The sequence below is a fragment of the Amphiprion ocellaris genome, chromosome 17, assembly GCF_022539595.1.
Source record: "Amphiprion ocellaris isolate individual 3 ecotype Okinawa chromosome 17, ASM2253959v1, whole genome shotgun sequence".
Lineage (NCBI taxonomy): Eukaryota > Metazoa > Chordata > Actinopteri > Pomacentridae > Amphiprion > Amphiprion ocellaris.
Genome location: NC_072782.1, coordinates 23,241,918 through 23,266,896, shown reverse-complemented (window position 1 = coordinate 23,266,896; position 24,979 = coordinate 23,241,918). Strand labels below are relative to the sequence as shown.

At 38.8% G+C, this 24,979-nt stretch overlaps 1 protein-coding gene across 1 annotated transcript; it reads right to left on the bottom strand.

The window, feature by feature from the left end:
- Positions 1 to 369: 369 nt before the first annotated feature.
- lmo4a (LIM domain only 4a) lies at positions 370 to 21,951 on the bottom strand. The gene is made up of 5 exons (XM_023276814.3): positions 21,635 to 21,951; positions 10,735 to 10,982; positions 7,275 to 7,371; positions 6,991 to 7,149; positions 370 to 4,746 (listed from the first exon to the last, which is right to left on the bottom strand). The coding sequence occupies exons 2-5, from the start codon at positions 10,974 to 10,976 to the stop codon at positions 4,738 to 4,740; spliced, it is 507 nt and encodes a 168-aa protein (XP_023132582.1). The 5' UTR covers positions 10,977 to 10,982; positions 21,635 to 21,951; the 3' UTR covers positions 370 to 4,737.
- Positions 21,952 to 24,979: the final 3,028 nt, after the last annotated feature.

Genomic DNA, 24,979 nt, shown 5'->3' with positions numbered 1-24,979 from the left:
TTCCCCCTCTGTCATTATGAAAGAGCACTTTGAAATACTGCCATTAAAAGCCTCATTGTTACCGTGAATGTGAGGCTAATTGGACAAACCCTGTGAGAGGGAGCTGCTGAGTTCTTCAGGCCTGTTAATTTAAAGAGTCGCAGCTGGCTACTCATGTGTGCCTCAACTCGTCCTGCCTGCTTCACTTTCAGCCTTTAATTTTGCTCTGCAGAAACCCACACGACAAAACGGAAAAGGAGCGAGAGATCCTCAAATTAATGTGGAAGAGGTGATCTTGTAGTTTCCATGCCAAATGTACTTAAATGGCTAATTCAAAGCATATCTCATGCCAAAAAGCAAGCAGAGGAGAGAGTTTGGAAAGATCAGAGATCATGTTAAAAATGTCAAGCGACATGTTTTAATTTGAAGGTACAGAGAATAGACGAAAATGAACATTTTATTGTTGAAAACAATGCATATATTCTGTCTTGTGCTTTTTTTTTGTTTTGTTTTTTTTGTTTGCCTTAGACAGCAATGGAGAGCACAAACTGCTGGCTGCATGGGCCCACAGGAAAAAGCTCCCTCCCTTTTAATTAGACCAGCTCACCAGATTAGGCCTCATTAGGCTGCAACACTGGAGTGCAGCTAAAGCCCATGTCGGCCTCCAGCGCATCCCACTTTAATTGCTTCTGTAATGGCCTGGGCTCAGGCCTTTGAAATCCCATTCCTGTGGGTAATCAGCCATGTTTGTCTGAGAACCACAAGCATTTCTTACTTACTCCTCAGTCTGAAGCCGCTATCTCTAGCTCTATGCCACATGCTTACTGTAGCTTTAGCCCAATCATGCTCATCACAGTCAGACACACATCACATGTGAGACACAGATGAATGGCTAAATTAGTTCTTCTGAGTGGACTTATTTTGTTTCCACATACAGTTTAGATAAAACAAAAAGTAAACACAGAAAACATGATTCAAACACTGTAAAATACAACACATTTTGTGCACTTAAAACACATCATCCCAGTCTTCCTTCATAACTGTGAACAGATCAGCTTAAAGAGTAAAAACTAGAACATTTCTGGAATAAACATTTAGAGTGTACAGTATGAGTCACTGATGTTAAATCTCTTAGAATAATCTTTCCAAACTCAATTACAATCAACGTACAAAGCCTGAATGTGTTCATGATGTCTGGAACATGTTGAAAGTACATCATGGTTCACAATAAAGAAAAGTCAATGAGAGGGAAGGATATCCTTGACGTTCTTTGGGGGTGTGGGGGGGACGGCTGGTCGGACAATTTAGAATCACCAGTTAACCTCAGCATGTTTTTGGACTGCGGGAGGAAGCCGGAGTACTCGGTGAGAACCAACAGGGAGAACATGCAAACTACACACAGAAAGACGACAGGCCGGGGTGCAACCCAGTGATCTTCTAGCTGTGGGTGACAGTTTTACCCACAGATCCACTGTGCAGCCTATGTTTTATACAAATATTTCAAATTTAAAAAGGCTGCTAGTAGCTGTGTGATGGCCAATGTTTTGAGCAGTTATGATGAATCTAGATGTTTGTGTTTTCTGCCCTACTGGACCAATGCTATGCCCAAATTAACTGCATTTTTCCCAGCATTTGGGGGTTCATCACAGTCACCACTTTATTGTAGCCTGTCAATGTTGGCTGCTAATCTGCACTCAAAGGGAGTTTTGCAGATATTTGTTCAAAAATCAAAGTATAGAGTAGGGCTGAACAATTATTTGATTTTATATCAAAACTGTAATTTAAAACAATGCATTTAGCACATTACAAAGACTGCAGTTTGGGATATACCAGTTGTGGCTATTAAACAATAAGACTTATGCTGCAATTCAACTGTATTTAATTCAAGCAGAATAAAACTTCCAGGGGTTGTTTATTGCTACCCATTGATCAGTGCATGCTACATGGTTCAGGCTGCAAGCTGTGGTTGAACCAACATAAGCCCAGTCTTGTTATTTAATAGCTACGACTTACATTTTGCAGCAAGTCTGACGGTGAATTAAAACTGTTGTTTTAACGGTTTTATAAATGCATGCCATCCTCATTGTGACAGTCATACTTTTGTTAATGACTCAAGCGATAATGCTCCATCATGCAGTCAGCACAAACAAATAAAGGCTGTAGCTTATAAAGGCACATTGAGAAGGGAGAAATTACCTCAAAAAGTTGTCTCAGATGGCAAATTCAGTTTAATGTACAATTCCACAGCAGTAATTTCATCAGGGCAACAGCAGTCATGTCATCTAAACCACTGTACTGCTCCTAGCTTCTCTTTGTTAGCAGAATACTGTCTTCCTGTTCTTAGTAATTCCAGTTGTTTCACCTTCGCCATTCTCTTGAGCAATGTTTACTTACTGCTGATAGCATGTATCTCTAATTTCTGGGACCAGTAATAACATTGTTTATTTGTGACATGTCATAAATATGTTTCTAATCAGCATATATCAGACATTTAATGTATTCCTTTCCAGGTGTCGTTACGTACAGACTAAAGACCCATCTCGTCAGTGAACACCTTTGCACTTGACTGGAAAAAATAAAAGATAAAAATCCTATTACATCTGCATTCCCTGTAGGCACCACGGTCCTATTATCACACTTGAACTTGTTTCATGGCTCTTATCTAGGTTGTTTTCTCCTGACTAGATCCTTGCTTGTGTTGTATCTAGGCTCAGATGTTTGCGCTTTAGATAAAAGCATCTGCTAAATGAAATTGTATAACTGTAGAATTGTGTTGCTCCTTTTTGACCATATGGGGTGTGACTCATCATCTTGATAACCCAGAAAAAGGTAGAGAAGCTTAAAGCAACTTGTGAAAGGGTGTATTTTACCCCAATCAATATTTTTTTAAAACCTAACCCAGTAATTTTGGTGCCAAAATCAGGTGCTAACCTCCAGGGCAGAAAAATGAAGCCAAGTGCCAAAAACTACAGTTCCTTAAATTTCCATTTGGAGCTGATTCCAAAAGCAAGTCAATCCCTACAAACCTCCATTTTACAATGTTTAACTTTACTGAAGAAATAAACACTTTTGCTGCCTTGTGCAAACAACAGTTTTGGTCTCTATACCTAATGTTCCTGTTTATAACAACTATACAGGGGTGAATTTTTTATTGAACTTAAATGTTTAAATTGCATTAAGGCTTTAAGTTAGGGAAAATTGCAGGTCGTTTAGTTGTTTTTGGGAAACGGGGTCAGTTAAGCCATCCCATAAAAAAAGTCCTAAAACTGTGAAAGTAGCAAATTTCAGTCGTGGTCACTTACATAGTTCAACGAAACGGGCAGAGTGGAACGTCTGACACATAAACTTTACACAAACAGTGGCAGTGGTAACTGTGACGTCACTCACTGGTTTGTCAATTACTCTGAAACCTTCAGTTTGCAACTGGCCATTCCCATTTTGGTTTTTGGAAAATGGACTGTAATAAAATCACAAAGTAACCATCATGTTGTATTAAAAAGTCTGGAAACTAGCAACTGAGACCATAAAGTCATTAGGAAAATGTTTACTGATGTAACAGATCAAGAGAGAATTACAGTAATTTTCTCACAGACGTGTATAGAATCTGCAGTCATCCCCTGCTGGCTGTACGTAAGAATGCTGGTTTAAGGCACTTACATGTCGGCTTCACTTTTCAGACCCAGATAATATATAGTCTATGGCTCGACATGGCGTTTGCTTTACTGATGGAACGTGTGCTGTGGAAATGGACAAAACAATGAATTTATCAAGACAAAACAAAGATAAAGGAAATGTTGAGCTTGTGTAATCTGGAGAGCTGGGTTAAATAAAAATAAAGGGCTGTGTTTGATAAAGCATAATTGTTTCTGCCACAGAGGCAATTAATTGTTCTGGCCACTTTATGAATTTTAAGAATTTGAAGTCTATAGTTCATATGATAGGAAATGAGCGTGTTCTTTGATGTTGTCAGATTTTGTATGAAGAATTCAATCCTCTGTTCTCTCATCTGTGTTAGAAACACTACCACCAAAAGGCAGCTATCACTTTCCCTTACCCACTGACAAACATGTTTGAATATTTCACAGAGTAATAATCTTTACGTATCAATACAGACATGATCTGGTTCAGTTGTCTCATAGAATGTGGAAGGAAACACGTAAAAGCTGAAATCAATGAAAGAACTCCATACAATTTTTAATCAAACCAAAAAAACCCCAAACAGTTAAAGTAACTGTGTAATCTGTGTTTTTGCTTTTTTTTTTTTTTTTTGAAAATACATTTCATCTCGTGCAGGAATCAACCTGCTTTTGATGTTCCGTCCTCATTCAAGGTCCACTGTTACTAGCTGGCTGGGTGAAGTCAGTGGATGATTCCAATGGAATCACAGACATGAGATAATTCCATGGCAGTTTCCTTGTTCAGCCACACTAATCCTTATCAGTCATATTGCTACAGTTCACAATAGACAGCAGTCCATTGTATGAATTGACTCAGTCTCAGCATCCTCATCCCTCCAACAGAGCACTGGACTGATCCAAATTTTACTCCCCAGAGTCTTCTCAAAGAGATAGTTTCTGTTGGGAAGATAAAATCTAAACCAGCAGCAGGAGTGAATGTGTCCACATTCTGGAGTGACAGTCCATCAGAATGGAGGAAGGTCAGCCAATGGCAGGACTTACAACTAGGGGAGGAAGGTGAAGATGAGACAGTGGAGAAAAGTGGGGGAGAAGGCACACATTTGGTTTTCCATCTGCTTCCTCAGCAGACCTGTAAACACAGAAGAGGGCTGGTTAGGAAATAAGACATGCTGACATTGTGAAACAATCTGCATTAAATTACAAAAAATCTGACTGTACTTTCTTGGGCACATACTTGCTACGTTTTATTCAAAAGCCTCCCAAAGTTATAATCACTACTTCTTTCATGGAAGACATTTTGACATGTTTTAGTGGTTTATGCTCAAGTGTGAATGAAAAGCTAATGATGGCTGAATTCCATGTAGCTGCATGAGTTTCAGGGTGCTGCTATTGTTCATGCTGGCTCACTGTGACACTGCCATGGTTTCTGGGGGCACTTGAGTAGAACAGAGCCATTGTTAATGGTATTAGTAACACCTGAGCTTTTCTTTCTGTGACAAGTCAAGACGTCTACTGTGAAAAAGGCCTCATATAGCTTTCTACTGCTTGTTTGAAATTACAACAGTCAATGAGTATTGTCTACGTAACCAGGACTCTATAAAATCTTGGTAACCAGAGACAATATGTATTCTATTTTCTACCACTTCTGGCTAGGAAATATTAATTAGAACTCTCCACATAGGTGGAAATAATAATGGATAATCTGTAAGTATGAAGTTTCTACTAGGACTGGGCGATAAAACTGAAAAATCTACTACAGTGAAATGTTTCATTTCAGCCATAATAGATAACTACTGATCATTTTAAATGGTCTACTTTTAAGAGCAGGTGTAAAAAGGTTTCATTTGAATTCAACCACTTTAGTGTATTTATTAAGGTACACAGGTAATTACTGTAATGTTAACACAACAATGTAAAAACACAAATAAATAAATGTACAAGCATAAATAAAAATAAACAAGGCTAAATCAGTGATCTCATCTCGATACACACTAAATAAGAAAACAAAACAAAACAAAAAAAAAAACAGCCTGGATGCATGCAGAGGACGATCAAGACACTTAGGTCAAGGTTCCGAGTGGCCAGTCAGGACTGGGGAATACTGAACTGGGACCCTGCACATCCCAACATCAAGTCGGCCCTCGAAACAGGCCGCAGTAAGTGTGTCACTTTTAAGGTGGAGGTGGTGGGGCGGGACACACAGTCACTAACTCAAAATTAAAGAGTCAGAGTCATAGAGTATAAAAATCAGAATCAAAGTCACAAAGTCAAAGTCAGTCAGTCACAGAGCAACAGAATAACAAAGTCAAATTTAGAAAGACAGTCACAGAAACAAATTCAATAAGTCCAAAATCACTGATTGCTGACATTCGGAGTCAGAGTCACACAGTAACATTGTTGCCGAGTTGCAGTCATTAAGTCAGAGAGTCACACAGTCACAAAGTTCTAGGTGAGTCACAGCGACAAAGGAACAGTCATTCAGTCAGAGTTGGACTTACAGGGTTATAGTCACAGAATAACAGCATTGTAAGGTCACGGATTCATAGCCTCACTAAGCATGTCATGATTGTGGCAAACAAACAATGTCTCTGTGATGATTTAGGAAAAATATTGATGCTGAAAAATAAAAAAATCCTTCCCTAAATCAGTTCACACAATTCAAAGTGTCATTGCTTGTGTCATCCATTGATATGATGGTTCAGTCCAAACTTGTCCATCCATCCATCCATTATACGCTGTTTAATCCTCATTAGGGTTGCAGGGGGGGCTGAAGCATATCCCAGCTGACTTAGGGTGAAGGCCAAACTTGTGACGTGTCAAAAGTGATATGAAAATATTCCTAGATCAGTCCTAGTAACATTGCTGCTGCAACTTTTACGGAAATGTGACCAAGGTGTGCATTCAGACATGACACTGACATAGTAAACCGCCATCACAATAACAGAATGAAGTACATGTCTGCAAGTGGCTTAAGTCAAAGTTAGAATCAGTCAGTCACTTGTTTGTAGGTTAGCACAGAGTCAGTGTGAAAAAGTCAAAATCACAGAGCAATGCAGAGTAATTTAGTCACAATCACATGCAGAGTAACAGGATTACTAAGTAGAGTCACAGAGACAAAGAGTCAGAGACAGAGTCACCAAGTCAGAGACAGACAGTAACACAGGAACAGAGGCAAAGTAAAATCTCTAATCCAAACATCATCCCTGAGATGGTCTGTTGTTGTGCTTATCTGTTCACCTCTTTTATTTCCTCCAGTAATAAAGAGAACAACAGCTTCATTTGGTGAGGGCAACACAATGACCTTGTTATTGTTTTTGTGGTCAATTTAAAAGGAGGATAAGAAAGGACCCATCAGTATAACATGGCCTCTTACCTTCTGGTCAGACATCATGCTGTTGGCCTGCAGTGGAGTAGAATGTCCACTGAGCAGGCCTCCCCCTGGCCGGTCATGTTCACAGAAGATAGTCCCATTGATGTAGTGGAAGCGATCACCTGGGACGAGGCGGTTCCTACAGGTCGCACAGGTGAAACACTGAGGAAAAAAATAAAAGTCTCATCTGTTATTTTATATTTTCAGCTAAGATCAAGATGAGCATACTCATAGCGCCATAATGATGAGGTCATGTCAGTGTCAGAGTGCTATAATTACATTCTCACCTTAAGGTGGTAAACACTGCCTTGAGCACGCATCACCATCTCACTGGCAGGTATAGACTGTCCACAAGCACTGCAGGCTCCACTGTGTCCAAACAGTCTGCAGATAAAAACATGGCACAAGTCTATCACTTCAACTATTTTACAACCACTACATCAGCATTAACATAACATAGAGTCGTATCTAGGATACCCTTAGTTGTAAAATCCTTTGCGTAAAGCACAAACTTCTGTGCAGTTTTCTGGCATCTGATAAGCCTTTAAACTCTTGGATCTGTTACTATAACTAGGCTCCCTGGATATTCCACAGGTACCTGAAATAACCTGGCAACATTAACACAGAGCCTTGTGTTGTTTAAACACAGAGCTGTTTTCAGTCTGAATGCCTTTGAACATGTCATTCTGGGCCTTAAATATACACACAAGAGTGAAATAGATTAACTGATACTCAGCCTTCAGCACAAACAAAAAATTTGTGACTGTAGGATCAGTCTGCTACCTTCATTGCTGTATGTCAGGGTTTATATTTGATGCCAGCCATGGTGATTTTTTGGGTGGCACCTTGAGACCACCATTAATTACATGGCCCTTAAGATTTGCATCTACCAGAGAATATCAGGCCCTTTTTGCAAAAAACTCTGGCTATATTTAACTCTTATTTGGTATGTTGTGCGTATCTGGTTGCTTAAACAAAGTACATACTGTATTAACAGTTTCTGAAAATAGCACAATTCTAGATTAACAGCCCCAATTAAAGAACCTTACCAAATGCTACTACAAAGTCCAAGCAGAAGGCGTCAGCTTTGGTTTCTTTGAACATTGCAGCACCCAGCAGCAGTCAGTCCTTATCTGTCTGAGGCTGACAGTATGTCAGCACCTGAACTGCAGCAGATTGAAACTTTTAATAGGAAGCCACTGTCTTCACTACAACATCTTGTGAAACCCTGTGACACTTACTGGACTAGTCTGGGTTCTCTCTCTGCTCCATTCTCTCTCTTTCAATGACTGCGCAGAGTAATGATTTTTTTTTTTCTTAATCCAAACAGTCATTTAATGAGTGCATCTGAGAGGATCCCTATCCTCCTTAATTAACCTGCACTCACACACACACACACACACACACACACACACACTCCTCCCCAGTCTCAGTTACAGCTCATCCTGTTTTAGTGCTATGAAGGGTGAGAATCAGGGGACCCAGCTTCAAACCAGGGCTTAGGTAAGCACTTCTTTGTCCACCTCAGCTCTGGGCTGAGGCATTGGTTTCCTGTCTGTGCAAAATGTGACTGATCCTACAGAGCCATAGAGAACTGTCTTATAACATGAGCAACACACACTGTACACCAGTCAAACAAACAAAATCCAAACATGTAATGTGTTTTCATCATGTTAGAAGTTGTGTCTGTGGCTGTGAGAGCAGTGCACAGGCAGCAGAGTTTTTTCCACAAATGAGTCAGTTTACCTAAATTCTACTGAAGGCCTTTTATGCATATTTGCGAGCTCTTTACTCGCAAACTCTGCCACAGAACGGAACAAATGACTGCAAAGTGAAAAACCTTAGGCTGCTGTAATTCTTAAGTGAAGTGGACACTGGAAGTTCAGAATGTACCAATTTGGAGCTCATTTCATTTAAATCAGACGTTTGCCCTGCTGGTCTTAGGCTGGATGAAGAAAAAAATAGAAGACCTCTGTGTGGGTTTAAAGCAAGTTTGAACCAGTGCATCAGTAAACACTAATACATGAGTGTCATTTTTTTTGAGGTACAAGCACACTGAAAGCAGGTTTGCAGTTCATTTATGATTAACTTAGTAAAACATAGAGATTGCTGCCATATAAAAAATAGTTTTCGGTGTTGTTCCCGTGAGTATGTTTAACAAAGTATATAGGAAATATGGTATAAAGTCCACAAAACAACTCTGACAATATTGGAAATTTGGCTCCTGAGGAACATAGGTTGAAAACGCTCCCCTTCCTAGACTCTTCCAATTAATATTTAAACTGCGATGCTGCGATGGATGTGAGGGTTAAGGATAGCGGTGCTGAGATGGAGTGCTGAGAATTCTCTTAGTGTCCCTTCATGGACAGATAGAAGATGTGCTGTTTTTGGTTTAAAGGAGCTTAAGCTAAGGGCCAGTCACAAGGATGTAGGGACCCAAAATTATTTAACTTGAAATTACACTGCTGTAATGCCCTGAATATTAATCTGGGGCATTTTGATATGCACCTGAATAAATATCTGTATTGCCGACTCAATTTATTGGTGGGCTAAATGTGGAATTTCTTTAATACATGGCAGGCCTCTCATGACTGTACAGCGTATCTTATTGCATATCATGATATAATTTGAGTGTACAGTAAGAGCTTTATTTACTTTATGAGAAAAGCCCTAAAAGCCACTGTATTATTACTGGCCTGATACACAAAGTCCATTCCTCCTCAGCAGGCCTTGAACTGTGGGTTTCCACTTCCAGCCCTCTGTTTGCCCTCAGAGATGTGGGCATCCACAAAATCTCCATCTGTTTTACACCATTCCGCCTCACACACTTTCAATGACACTCTGGCACGAGTTCCTACACACACGTTCGTGTTCTACAGCATTTTTAGCACAACCATCATCATTTGCTTTCATTCGTAAGTGCCTTTCCCTCTGATGAATCAATTTTTGGTTCTGTCCTTCCTATGCTCAGTTTGTTCTTGTCAGACCAACAGAAAATTAATTTTACTGGGCCAAATAAACGACCAATGACAAATGTTATCAAACTAAATATAACTTGTGTATTTGCAATGCACAGTGTAAGTAGATAAAATAGGAACAGGCAGAATAATTACATCCTGCAATGATGCTTTGATGTGTAAATATGGTGAGGACTTAAGGATAAACAGTTTTTTTGGTTTTTGACAGTGAGGTATATACATTTTTTTAATAGAATACTGATTTGTTGTTTTTCTGTCCTACAGCTTGGTGCCTGTAGCAATCCCTCTTTTAGGCCTCATACTTGAGCAGCGCCCGTTTACCATTTGATCAACATCTGACCTTCTGCAACTTGAGTTGCTGGTCTGTAGTGTTGGAGCAGTTTTCATTTTGCTCTCAGATAGTTTGTTGCAGGTTGGGAATTTTCACAAAAGTAAAGCATGACTTACTTTAAGCTTACAAAGATCACAGCCCTGCCCCCAAAAAAAACTCTAAATGGAGAGTTTTATTTTCAAGGTAACAATCAATAACCAACGTCAGTCAGTGCAAAAGACAAAAGCATGGTTTGTAATTTGTGGTTTGCTAACAATGTTATGGAGTGAAAAATGAAAAGGAAAGAGTTTTCAATGACAATTTAAAAACTGATTCTTCAGAAACTCAGGAGATTTTATGCTACTGCACATTTTGTGCACTGTGGCACTGTCCTATTGAATTGTTCAAAAACAGACAGAAAAGGCCAAACCATCTGGCCAGTCCATCAGCAGGGCTCACCTGATGTAGTCGTTCTTGCAGAGGATCATGCCACCTTTGCTGTAGCAGGTGCTGCTGTACTCACCCAGCTGAGCATGGCAGCAGGAGCACTTGAGGCACCGTGTGTGCCAGTACCGCTCCATGGAAAAGAGCAGGAAGCGGTCTGAGATTCGCCCTCCACATCCTGCACACGACCTGCCTGCTGTCCCTCCAGCACTGCCCATCACAGCCACTGTGGGCGCCTCCACCCTACTGTTCACCATAGCAACCTGAAGACAGCGCAAAAGGGAAAGCAGAAGAGAGCATTGGTCAGTATCAGATGGCTGAGGAGGGACAGTGACAGAAACAATGAATCAGCTTAAACGTTTTTACATTTAAGATATGTTGGCAGACGAGCCAAAGCTGTAACAAAGAGTTTCCATTAGATAGTTTACAACTTACAAAGAAAAAACTAATTCTATAATCATGAGTTTTTGTTTGAATATCAGCAGATAAAATTTTTAAACTGCATCCATCTTAAATAATCAGTGATATGGGCGTCTCGGTGGCTCGGCTGGTTGAGCGGGCGACCCATGGACGGGGAGTGTGGTCCCTGTGGTCATGGGTTCGGGTCTGGACCATGGCCCTTTGCTGAGGGTCTTTCCCCTACTTTTCTGTCCACTGTCCTATATAATAGAAAAGTCTAAAAGGCCAAAAAAAACAAAACAACAAAAAAAAAACAATGCATTAAAAAAATCAATGATAAAGATATTTTAAAGGCAATCAATTAAATGCCTCTTTATTGTGACAGCTGAAATAGAAGTTTTCCCTGGGCAAAATAAGTAAACCACTTTAACTTATAGCACATGTAAAAGTACTCATATTTAGTTTTAGGTAAAATATTCAGACAAAACTAAATTTTGTTTATTCTAGATTTTTTCTTTCTTTGTTCAGCTGTTGTTAGTGGCATCAGTGATGTAAACTCAAAATGTATTACGATCATATTCTTTTATTAACTTACTTTACTAATCCTATTCAGTTTTTTAAGGGCTGTAACGTAAATGATCTTCAGTTCAGAGACAACAGCATGGCAGTGTGTCAACTTTTACAAAGCCAGTCTTATCTCACATTTCATTTAAACACTGATTGCAATGGAAACAGCAGACAGACTCACTTTTGCTCTCTGCTCCAAAGCTCTTACTCGTGAAGTTGGCTAAACTGCTTTTAAAGAGACGTTACCACAACCTTTCTGCAGTCATCCAGCTATCAAGAGAGACATTTTGTGATGGATTAAGATTTTCAGATTTGTGACTGGGTGGAAAACAAATCTGTTCACATCATTTTCATTTAATTTAATGCCAAGATCATAGCTCAGTGCAATGGCTACAATGTGATTCTGGCCAGTAGATATTCAGTTTACAGCAATATATAACTGAACAAAGCAGCAAATCTTTCCATGTGACAAGCTGGGATCAGAGATATTTTTGCTCGATGAATATCTTAAATGAGTACTCTACCCTAACCAGTAACATCCAAGGTAGCAGTCATGATGAGTAAAGCCAAGGCTTTGACTGTGCTGTCCGTCAGTGTGGCAACATCCACATGAAAAAGCTCCTTTCAGGGGACACTGCAGAAGGGAGCTAAAGTCAACGTCTTATCCTTGGTAAATCAATTCCATGCTGTACATTGACTGAGAATGTACAGAGAAGCACATGAGACAGGAACACTGCCCCGTCCTCCCAAACGTGGCTCTTGGCACCAGATCCAATCAATTGGTTTTTTGGAACTTCCTGGTAAAAAAAAAAAAAAGCTGTGGGCTATTTACTTGTGGGGGTATTGGAATGTGAAACCCCAACAGGAAGGCACACACTTTTGCATGCTCACAGCACAGAGATGCTGTTTTACAACGAACAACTTCAAAATTGGAGTCCAACTCAAAAAAAAAAAAGAAAAAGAGAAACCACACACAGTCCTCTGGGTTTGCAAATAACTCTCATTTTAACTTGATAATATGTCCCATGAGGAGGCTCTTTGAATCTGTGCAGCATTTGGTCCAGCAAGCGCTCTGACTGGATGCAGAGGCTCATATTTTCAGGAAATGTAGTTTATTTTATTCGGCGGTTCATTTCTTCAACACTTCTTTCAACCATATTAGAAACAAAACTACCACAGAACAGCTGAAAAATGTAAATGATTGTAAGTAAAGCTGCTGCAGCTATAGTTGGAAACAATGCTACAGATGTACCATCAAGCAACATTTACTGTATTCCTCTTACTCTCATTTTTCCATTGCAAAACTCAACTGATTTCATGCACAGCTGGGAATAATATTGCTTTTGAGTACAACCATAGCAGTGTGTGCTACTCAGCAATGAGTCAGCAACACTGCCTTTCAGCCGCTTCCATGATTTATAATTAGCGCCAACAACAACATAAAATAATTGCAGGGCTAGATTTCATTTTCCAAATGAGCAACAGCAGCACAATTTGTCCTCTAGAGCGTCTAATTTCAGCAAGGGCATGTTTAGCTTTACGACTAGCCTTCCCACAAGATTATTTGAGATTGCAGCAGCTGGTCCTCTGCAGTGAAACAGGCTGCCCTCAATACCCTCATTTTCTAGAGTAGACACCTGGCTCTAATCAGCCACAGGAACACCATGTTAAGAAGCCCAAGGCTACATTAAAACCACAAACAGCCTCATGCAGTGGGAGCAAACCTTATTAGTGATGGTTCATTCATGAATGAGCTGATCCTTTGAATGAAAAGTGAATCCATTTATTTAATCTACAATTACATTTTCAAAATGAAATGTGTGAAATCATGTGAATTCAGTTGTTCATAATATTTTTCATTAAAATTTCTTTTTAAGATGCTGTTAATAGCTTTACAGTATTAATGACAGTTTACTGTACACATCAATACAAACCAAAGATGATTAAATTACAGTAGAACACATATAGGATGCTTATATTAACACAGGTATACTTTTATGAACCAAAGCTGTAATCAGCAGAATTTGTGTCTGGTGCATTGACAGCCAGATTTTACAGTAAGTTGTGTACATCCAGGGGTGTTTTTGTTTTGGCATCTCAGCCACTTTCAGTCATTTCTGAACCAACAGAGTTACCACATTTGATTTGTCTTCGTCATGGGACCTGCAGTGATAGAAGACCAGCTGATCCAGTCATAAAGCATTCCTTTAATAAATGTAAGCATTCACGTGGGTTGATCAGCATGTTATTGTCTCTTAATGTCAGACTTTTTCTGTTTTGTTTTTTCCTTTTCAAAATTGTAGCATATTGTCTTCATAAGCTGCTCCATTATGTAACAAATATTTCCAGTACTAAACTAACCAAATAAATGCTGATGGTAACCTTATGAAGTACATCATGTCCACATGTCACTGATCAAAATTAATAAGTGCTTTTCATTAGGCTCGATATGAAGGCCTTTGGATTGGTCAAGATCTGGTTATGATAATAAACTAAGGCTGATACATTTTCAGTGTCATATTGTGTATGCAGTAAAGTTTACAGATTTTCATTTTAGGGCAAGAGATCACTTCTGTCAGAACAATACTCCCTCAATTTTGGTATTGCAGTTGACATCAGCAGAAAAACAGTTTGATCCCTGCCACCGTGATGGTTTAAGCTGAATAAGAACACGGCTTAGTATATCAGTGATGGACTGTTAAACTGTCAGTTATACTATGATTCTTAGATTATCAAACTATTCTGAAATGTATTGGGCAAAATACTGCAGGAACAACCCTGCGATGGTTGTATGTGTCAGGCTATGAAGGTCAAAGTAGAAAAAAAAGTGACACAAGCCTTTCTGGGAATCACAACTAAAGCCTTTAGGAGGGCAACTCAGACACCAGCTGCAGTAGCTGGCCACGGCCAACACCCCCACCACAGAGAGAGCATCACATCAGATACAAAGCTTCCTAATTCTAAAGTTCAAATTCACATAGAAGAGTGATTATATTCACTACTGCAAACTGTCTGTCTTAAATTTTATGGTTTACATTAACTGTACATAACAAGTTCATGACTGGTAAAGCATAAGTAATGCTTCAGAATCTGTGTTTGTATTCTAAAAGAACCGCTGAAGCATCAGATGAGAGGCTCCGTACTACTCTTGTGTCTAGATAGTAAATATGAAGCTAGGCCTGGTTGATAAAACGATAGCAATATGTAATGCAGATGGACAACTCATCAACAGCAATAAGAATACCTTGATTAAAATGCTGGATAGTTCTACTTTAATGCATTAGATGCAAACTACTGTGAAAGCGCTAATAAAAATTCTAAGTTTGGTTGCGTGATCAAACTTTTAAGCTTGTTTTATGCTTGAGGCGTCTGTGAGGTAAACGCGGCTACACGTGGACAAATTACGTCATTTTAGCAGCCACGCCCCCTCACGCCGCCCTTCTCAAGCTGTTAATATCTGCATTGTGCACCTCCACAGTTTTCTAACAATGTTGACGGAAACGCGTGAAAAACACACAGTCTATGGGAAAACATGGCGGATGAACAAGAGCTCCTAGAATTTCAGAAATATAGGTATTTATACGATTCATCACACAGAGATCACCATGATTATGGCTTGAAATTAAAACTAACTGCTGAAATGCAGCTATCGGTAAAATGCCATGTTGGAAGTGGTGTAAATGATGGCAAACTTTTTCTACTCCAGTTTACGTTAGTTTCCTGCTGTCAGTGCCAGTATTTAGTAAGCATAAATGGTCTAAAAACACCACCCCCGTGGTTACACTAAAGTGAAACCATTTTTTCTGCTGGTCTTTATTAAGAACAATGATTGTTTATCCCCTTATAAAGCTACAGCCTGTTGTCAATTAGCTTACCTTAGATTAAGGACTCAAAGCAGAAAGAAACAGCTGGTCTGGAAGCTGTCCAAAGCTAACCAGTAATCTGCCTATCAGCACCTTTAAAGCTCACTAATTAACATGTTACATTTTGCTTCTTAAATCTGTTCAAAAGAGGGATTAAAATGATACATTTTGGTGTTGCTCAATAATACTGGACGTCTCTGCTGGCTGCCTTGCAACTTCATGTTTCTAACAAGACTCACAGAAGTTAACAGCACTGGACTAAGGGAACCCCACTGCCCTCTATAATACCCCAATATGTGGCTAAACTCTGGGTTTTGTTAACATTTGATAGAGCCAGGTTAGCTGTTTCTACTTGTTTAGAGTCTTTGTGCTAAGCTAAGCTAAGCTAACTCTCAGACAGAAATCAAACAATGTGTTTATCAGACCAGAAGAGATTCTCTATTATACAGTATGTAGATACAAAAAAATGTATATTATATAACATATTATATACATTTTATGAATGTTTGACCTTTTTTTCTGACAAATCCCATGAGCTTGTATTTGAAGCTAGATGAAACACTACACTACCATCAGGGTACTTTTTTTTACAGAACACTGAATTTTTAGTTGCAATTAGGACTAAAACACAGCATGGATCAAAGGTATATTATATTATTATATTACTGAATTTATCCTGAAGCTCAACTTCTGACTTCACCCTGCCATTAATGTGACTGTAAGTGGTTATTCTGTATAATTATTATAATATTTGACTAAATTTGTGCCGAGATTGCGGGACGTTTTATGTGGCCATGTTCCTGAATGTCTTTCTTCCTCTTCCATTTCCTGCCGTCAGTGCCAGATTCCTTTGGGCGGCACATCACCAGCCGTGAAATCAATTAGTGGGCCGAGGCTGCATAGTATAACAGCTTCCACCTCCGTGAAATAAAGTGAGAGCAATTTCTGGATGGAACAAACAGCTCATGCACTAATGTGACGGCTTCTTCAACCTTGCAGCTTGTCTTCTTTTGTCATACACTTGGAGGTATCACAGTCATCTGTAGTTGATGAAGAAAAACATTTCATCAGAATACTTTACAGCTGGTTGCTGGCAGAACCGCTCTGACTGCCTCAGGCTTAGACGTACTGTATCGTGTCATGTTCAGAGGAAGATCCAGCAGTCAAGGTTCAACCAGAGAGGATCAGGGTCCTCAGTTAATGAGCCCTTTTATATCCTTTAAAAGAAAACACAACTGGCACGTTAACAGTTAAACCTCAAAAATGTCCTTAATCTCAGTACAAGCTAAACATTCCACGCGTGAAAGTAAGTGCGAAGAAGGAGCCAATGTAATCATCACACAAACACCTGTGATAATTCAAGAGGATTCAAGACAGCTGCCAGCTAGCTCAATAATACAATTTTTATCCAATTAAAATGCAAATCCTGATTTAATCATCCCCTGCAACACAAACGTCTCATCAGTCCCAGGCAGTGGAAGCAGTGATATTGATATTTCAAGCTCTGGATGTTCAAGGCTATCCAGAGAGAGGAAAGCACTGTTCTGTTGATTGTGACTGTTATAGGTAAAAAATATTCAAGACAGAAGTAGAGTACATTGCTGTGTATGGATAAAGCACCTAACTTAAATCTATAATTTGTCTCTACATTGCATTTGGCCATGGTGAATCCTTCTCATTTGAAATAACCTGAAAACACATTCATTCAACATTAAGAAGCAGCTCTTCGGTGATAAAGGATGTACTAATGCTCCAGTGTAGAACAAGGGTAATTCGCCCTCTGGGCAAATGTAAAAACAAAGTAATGTCATACTATCATGCGCACAAAGACCAAGGCAGATTATCTCTACAAGATCATTTTCTAAATAACTGTCTCTATCACTTTTGTAATTTAACATGTGACTTGATGACTTGTACTTTAAGGAAGTGTTGCCACTCTACATTACATTATACTTCAACATACACTTTTTTTTTTCAAATTAGAAATAAATACTGCATTAAAATTACTATAACTCCACATTGACCACTTAAACATGCTGCTTACATGTTATTTTAAAAACATAATTTAAATACATTGTTCAGGTAATACTAAGTGTTTCATTTCATACATTTATTTACTTCCTATCCAACCATTATCTATACATTATTGCATTATACACTGCTTAATCCTCACGAGGGTCACAGGGAGGTTGGAACCTATCCCAGCTGACTTGGGTGAAGGTAGGGGACACCCTGGATAAGTTGCCAGTCTATCGCAGGGCTACTTCCTATCCATTAAAGACTAAAAAAAAAAAAAAAAAAAGCTTGTTGGATCAACATTGGTTGTTCTATGAGCGTCTTGTCACCAACAGAACTGGGAGGATGCGTCTCACAGCTTTAGTAGCTTTCAGAAACACAATCTGGCAATCATTTCAGACAGCGTGTGGAAGTGAGAAAGTAAACAAGGTTTGAATTTCTCTCAAGCTTTCATTTCTGTCACTTCTGAATGTAACAGAATACAGTACATGTATTCATCCTGAACTATTCAGTAAAGGGAGGTTTTTTGGCCTCCCTGAAGCTAGAACCCGTGTGTTCTCTGCTCACACACAATCGACTGGCCATCATGTGAAGCTCACAGTAAAGCCCTGCTTACTCTGTCCCTACATTTATTCAGCAACATGGCTGTATCCTCAGTGTTGTCAGAAAGAGAGAAAGGCAGCTTTACATCATGTCAGTCTAAAGCTGAATTATCACTGCTGAATCTAATGGAAAATTTACGTTTATTGTAAATATGTTGCACATGTCTTAATGTATATTTTTATTGGATTTATTTTATACTTGAAAGTAAACAGAGTTTTTTCTTATTGACGACATGAACTATGACTAGTTAGACATTTAATGTTTAATTTTTTAAAAAGAAATGACAATAATGTTAAACATTTAAAAAATCTCAGCTGTAATGAAAATGTACTAAATGGTAACTGTAAAACAGTGCATAAAACAGCCATAGATTTTGCGTACTGTCACACACCTGTTCCTTTGTACTATATGTGGCCCTGTCTATTAAAATAGGCTTTTCACCGTGTCTTTAACTGTGACCAATTTTCAAATGGTCACACTTAAAGAAATCAGGAAATCAAGATTTTCAGATTTGACTATCATTAATGCCATGACTGATGCTTGCATAAGATCTACAACCTCCTCTTCCACAGAATGGAAAGGGTGGGAATTACTTTTTTTTTTCACAAAACGTCTTTATTATCTGAATTTCCATTTGTTTCATGGTGTTACTTCACACAGATCCTGCTGTACTTCCTCATGTGTGCTTCTGTGCACAAAAAGAATATAGACTTTGTGGGATAACTGCACTGCACTGAAAAACAACAATGAAAACTTAGCTTTTATGTTCCTTTATCATATACACTCAATTGTTATTATGCTATGTATATGTGTACTTAATGGTTACGTACTTCTCTTGAGAATCAAGAGAGCTTGCCGCTGCCGTCTGTTATGTAAGGAAATAGAACCTGATCCAGTAAGAAAGAGTAGTATTTTGACTTTATGTCTTTTAAATCTTAGAATTGTTCAGTTTCTTTCACTTACTTTTCCTTTTGATAAAGACAAAAATAACAGTGATTTTACAAAATCACTTGTCTAAATATACATATCGTCACCTTCCTAAAATAACGGCCTGATTCATTTTTTGACAAAAATGATTTTTATGCCTAAATCATCTCCTCATGATGCTGGCTACCTCTGGTAAAATCGTCTACATCCTCAGTTGAACAGGTCATGTAGTTCTACCCCTGTAGTAAAAGGGCCTAGGTCAAGGTTCAGTGTGGTGTGGTTCAGTTTTTTGTGTTTACTGAAAAACCTGAAAAAACGGCACTGGCCAACATTTTAAGAGGGTGTCGATATGTGATCATTTCATTTACAACTCCAAAATGGGCGCAGCTATGTATTTTTGCAGAGTCTTGCTGTTGCCGCTTACCTCAGTGACATGGTTGGTTTACAGTTGAAATACTGATGGTGCCAGCAACAACCTGCATGCATCCATCAAATCGTGTGTGGTGTTTTATTAATCTCCTTTCCACACTCCAAATTAAGGTCTGCTCAGCTAAATTAAAACACCAGTTTTACGAGAACCAAATGATTGGCTCTAATGAAGCCACTGATTTTAGCAACAGTTATTGACAAATCAGTAAAAGACAGGTGGATTATTATCATTTAATTTACTTGGGATGTGATAGATGTCTGTGACTTCCTGGTGATGCTGATGCAAACAGCCAGATTTGACTGCAGGTTTATGTCACTCCCGTGAGATAGACCTACTCTAATTGTTCCGTCTTTGTTAGATGCTTGTACACTACCTACGCACAACACAAAGGCTTGCAAATAAACAGCTACTTGTGTTCTGAAAGTGATGAAGCGGTCAATAAAAAAATGGAGCTAATGAAGAGACAGTTCCAGGCTCTGATGAACTGGACTTCACGACAACAGCAGTATCTTAATTAGTATAAAAGACGAACCTTAAAGGTATAATGTGCTATCTGATTCCTTAACAAGGCTGTGTCTGGACTGAAGGTCTGCTGAATTAGAGGTCAAATCAGGCCATGGCACTGTGTGACACCTTTTTTTTGAGTGATGAGTTATCTTTTTCTGATGCATTCTGACAGTGTAAAGCACTCACCAAATAACTACAGTAGTATGCGTGCCTGTTAGGAATGCAGGGCTGTGTAGCTGTTCCCTAGGACGATGACAGGTCAATTCTCAGAATTACAGATATATTTTATACATGTAAGAAGACTGAATTTGAAATCATTAGCCAAAGAATGTTAAATAATATAAAACACTGAGGTATAAAAAGAATGCAAATACATGTGTGGTGATCAATTTTGCTTCCTTCACATTTGGTAGCAATTAATTGAATGTACAGTCCACTAGAAGCTGAGATGAGCAACTTCATTAAACTTCATTAAACCAGAGCTAGATTCTGCTCATGGTAATCCTACGAACTTCAGTAAAAAGCAACTGGATTTCTCCTTTTGGTTGTTGAAGATGCAGAACTGAAAAAGACCCTTGCTTGAGAGGGGAAACCTCTTTAGTAACCAAGAAGAGGAGTCCAGTTGCTTTTTCTTGAAGCTTTTAGGATTATTACCCCGTTCCTTCTTTCATATAATACACTAATTAAATTATGGATCCCCCATCAAAACCAGCACACACTCTTCATCTGAAGTGTCATTAACAAATAACCTCAGCTATTCACGTCTATGAAAAGCCGCTAAATAAGCCTGACCGAGGGCAGCCACAGTCTCCAGTAGCAGAGCGATGGTCAGACTGGTGCCACACTGAGGCAGATTCAGTTTCATTCTCCTGAGAGAGACATGCTGTTTCATTAAAACTGCGCTCTTTTTAATTAACACCAAGGGCAAGTTCGTGTGGTAAAAGTGTTCCCCTGCAGAAACCCGTTACAGACAAATTATAAAGATGTCCTTTCAGTGCTGTAGAGCCAAAGACAGGCAGGCTGCCAAAAGTATATGTGAAAATGTTCATATCTTCAACATTAATGAGGAAATGATCAAACACATTGATAAAAGGAGGGGAGCAAGTTATTTCACTATGACTTCAATTTCACTTTCCTTCTACTAATATTGATAATAATATTTCTATTGTATCTTACATGTCTAAACATAAATTATATATTATATAAATATTTAAGAAACTGGAAATTATCTATCAATAATTTATGGAAATGGGGTGGGATTCAGTATGTTTGTTTACTTCTTCTTACTCATTTTCGAATACGTAGACCTAGTCTAGAATTGTGGAATATTACTTTTGCTTTATGATTATATATATAGAAAAGTCATATTATTCAATATTCAACCTTAACTACCACAATTTTAACACTTTTTTAAAAAGGAAGAAAGACATTATGGCGCCATTACTACTAGCTGAAAGTACACATTCGTCTAATGTTAGCTTTTGTAAAACTGTTCATTTGTTTGTTGGAATAAAGTGCGTTTTACATTGGAGAGGAAGTCTAAAAACCTACAAGCAGCACGTTGCTGACTTAAGATAAAGTACAGGACTTGTATTTGACTCACCTCACGGCTGTGAACTTGGACTGAATTCTGGTAAAGCCGCTGGTGGCTGCTGTCGCCCTCAGCTCAGGTCCAAGACACACAGATGTTTGAAACTTTTCTGCTGCTATATTCTCCCCGCGCCGGTTTGTCCGAGCGCAAAAAAACGGAGAATTACGACGCCGCTCCTCCTCTCTGTTTCCATTTACAGAGCTCTGTAGCTGTGGCTATAGACCCGTGGACGGACAGCAGCTCTCTGACAGTCGCTCACCTCTCCACCGGTCCGAGCGGGACTTTAATTCCTGCGGGTCAGAGCTACGGACACTCGGCGGAGCTTTTCTTCTTCACCAGTTTAAATGCAGCTGGAACTCACGCCTCCTCTGACGTCACATTGGGGCGTGGCTTCTGTCTGCAGTCAGGATGGGTGCTGGAGGTTCTGTTTAAAGTAACTGCAAACTGATGAAAAGAAATGATCCATCATCACGTTTTGCTCGTCATTTACTCATGTCCCTGGTATGTGCTTATCTTACAGTCAGCTCTGATTTAGTATTTAGCATTTTCTATGTAGTGGTCTGCTGGAGAGTGAAGAGCATAGACAGGGACAGAAAGAGACTGAACAGAAGGTCAGGAGGGCCGGTTCTGTCCCGGACTGTTCCCTGGACTCCATAGAGGAGGTGAGTGAGAGGAGGATGTTGGCTAAGCTCACATCCATCATGGACAATCCCTCTCACCCACTGCATGAGACCATGGGGGCTTTAAGCAGCCTCTTCAGCTGCAGACTGAGACATTAACCCTGCAAGAAGTAGCGCTATTGTAGGTCATTCATACCATCTGCTGTAAGACTTTACAACATCAGCATCACTGGACTTATATCACCAGCATCATCTCAAAACATAATAAAATTTGCACAGCAATTTTTGCACTGCTGCATCTTGCACTTTTACATTTATTTTACAAGCCACTTTATATCCATCCTTGTACATATTACATATTATTATTATTATTATTTTTTTTTTTTTTTTTATGCATGTGTTTAAATTGCCCTGGCGTGGGGAGCAATAAAGGACTATCTTATCTTATCTTATCTTACAATCAGCACTGATGTATTTCATGTGTCTGAGTTCATGATCAACATTCACTTATGAGACCTTCATGTATTAATATTATTCTCTATTAATCTCTTCATTGTTATTTATTCCATGCTTTGACAGGTCTCTGAGACTTTCTTGTACTGCTGAAATAAGTTGCTGACACAGTGCACATACTGAAAGAGTATTTTGTTATCTAATGAGAGAACAGCACAAGTTGACCATGTAACTATACACCTAATCTCCCTGCTCACACTTGTGTTGTGCATTTGAACTTTGAACACTGTCTAGAACCCTATTTAAATGATCATCTCACTGTGCCCTCTTTCTACAATGGTTTAATGGCACTTGACTGAAGAATTAGTTCCACCAGCCATTTATCTTAATGAAGCAGTGTTCACATGATGGCAGCAGATGGAAACCAGATAATTGTCTCTAAATTTTGTTAAAATTTGTTCAACATTTGGTTGAAAGTGAGCAGATGGTTTAAAATGTGGCAGGCATGAATCATTAGTAAGATAGTTCAGATAAACCCACTGTACACTACCGACTACTAGCGAACCAAAGACAGGCAGGCTGTCCAAATCGCAGATATTAATGAGGAACTTATCAAACATGTTTGATAAGAGAAGGGGAGCAAGTACATGCAGGTTATTTCACTATGACTTGAATATAATTTTCCTTCTACTGATATTGATAATAAGGTATTATTATTACAGTTGTTACTGTATGATATTGCAGTCACCTATAATAAAGCATCACTATACATGTCAGGAACAATAATAATGCTAAAAATAATGTCAACTAGCATTTACTTTTGATCCTTAACTATCAATATCTGTAACTGAAGGAGAAAAAACATTGTGGCACCATTACCACTAGCACTACATTACAAGTCAGCAAGTACCTGTCTAAACACAATAAAGAATTTAACAGCTAAAAAAAAAGACACAACAGCCAAAAACAGTGCTAAAAAAGACCAGTCACTGAATCAGAATCACAAGCTAAATTCTAAGGATAATAATAATTTTTTTAAAAAGGATGTGTTAAAGCAAAAGAAGCTAACTGTAGACATTTTATTTGTTGCCCCTACTGCATCTATTGAAGGACAATAAGACAATAATAGAAATGTAATTATATGAGATTAAGTTTATAACAAATTCTCCACTGATAAGCATAAGTGCATCTTCTAGGGATACACAGACGCTTTTAGGGCTGTAGTGCTGTGTGAAGCTTTTTATAACCAAAGGGGGGCTCAGGGGAAAACTGTTCTAACCACAATGTCAGTTCCCTGTCAACACCTTTAATTATGTGGTTATTTATAGTGCCCTCGGTGCCTCTTGTGGCTTAACTAAGCCTATAGCCTGAACCACAGTCATACATCACAACTGCAGAGGTCTGTAATAAACACAACAGAGGTTTAGTGTCTGACATAGTGCTCCTCAGGAATCCAGAGTCTCAGAGGTTATCTGGTCATGTCAATGCTCTTATTAACCAGTACAGGCCTATATGTAAAGACGCTGGGGAGTTAATCTGTTCAGCTGATTGGCAGGAAGAACAAAAGCACAGGTGAAACTGACTGTGTTGTTTGCTCCAACAGCAAACAGCTGAGGTGACTATAAAACGTTATAATGTGGTGTCGCTCAACACATCCAAACACATTAATGAACTTAGTATAAAAGGGTGGAGGCTGGTGATTTTTTTTTTCCGTGAGACAAGAATACTGAAATTGTAATCACTACCACATGCAGCAATGATGTTATATTTTTCCTATGAGATTGCACAAAAATTTGTAGAGCCTGACCTCTGGTGGACAAATTGTTCAGATGCAAGACCAAACGCATTCTATGGAAGTGGTGGCAATATTATCTATGGGAATAATGCAGTAGTATTTAAACCGCACTTCTCTGAGGAAAAAATCTGTTATTAAGTGATTGCAGAGGCTCCCAGTTGCATAAAGAGATCTCTAGAGACAATCTGTGCATCAGCTCAAGTTAATTCATGATTATACCAGGTGTCCAATAATCATAGCATATTATCAAAATGAAATTTGAAAAAATACAGATTTTTTAAAAAAAAAAAATCTGTTTTTATACAATAACTGAGAACAACCACACAACTAAGATTTTATTACAGATAAAAGATGGGCACTTGTGTTACCTTGTAGTATGTGTCATAGGAAAAAAAAGTGATTTCCCATCAACCAAACAGCAAGAACATTGTGGTGAAATCAGCTGTGAAAAGCAGGACTATCTTAGTTTTGAACCTATGCGCTGTGTCT

Bases quoted from the DNA above. Each gene is read 5' to 3' on its own strand.
- lmo4a (XM_023276814.3), bottom strand. From the start codon at position 10,976: ATGGTGAACAGTAGGGTGGAGGCGCCCACAGTGGCTGTGATGGGCAGT. The intron at 7,372-10,734 runs GTGAGCCCTGCT...TTTTATCTGCAG, and splicing joins TGCAAGAACGACTACATCAG to ACTGTTTGGACACAGTGGAG. The intron at 7,150-7,274 runs GTGAGAATGTAA...TTTTTTCCTCAG, and splicing joins GCAGTGTTTACCACCTTAAG to TGTTTCACCTGTGCGACCTG.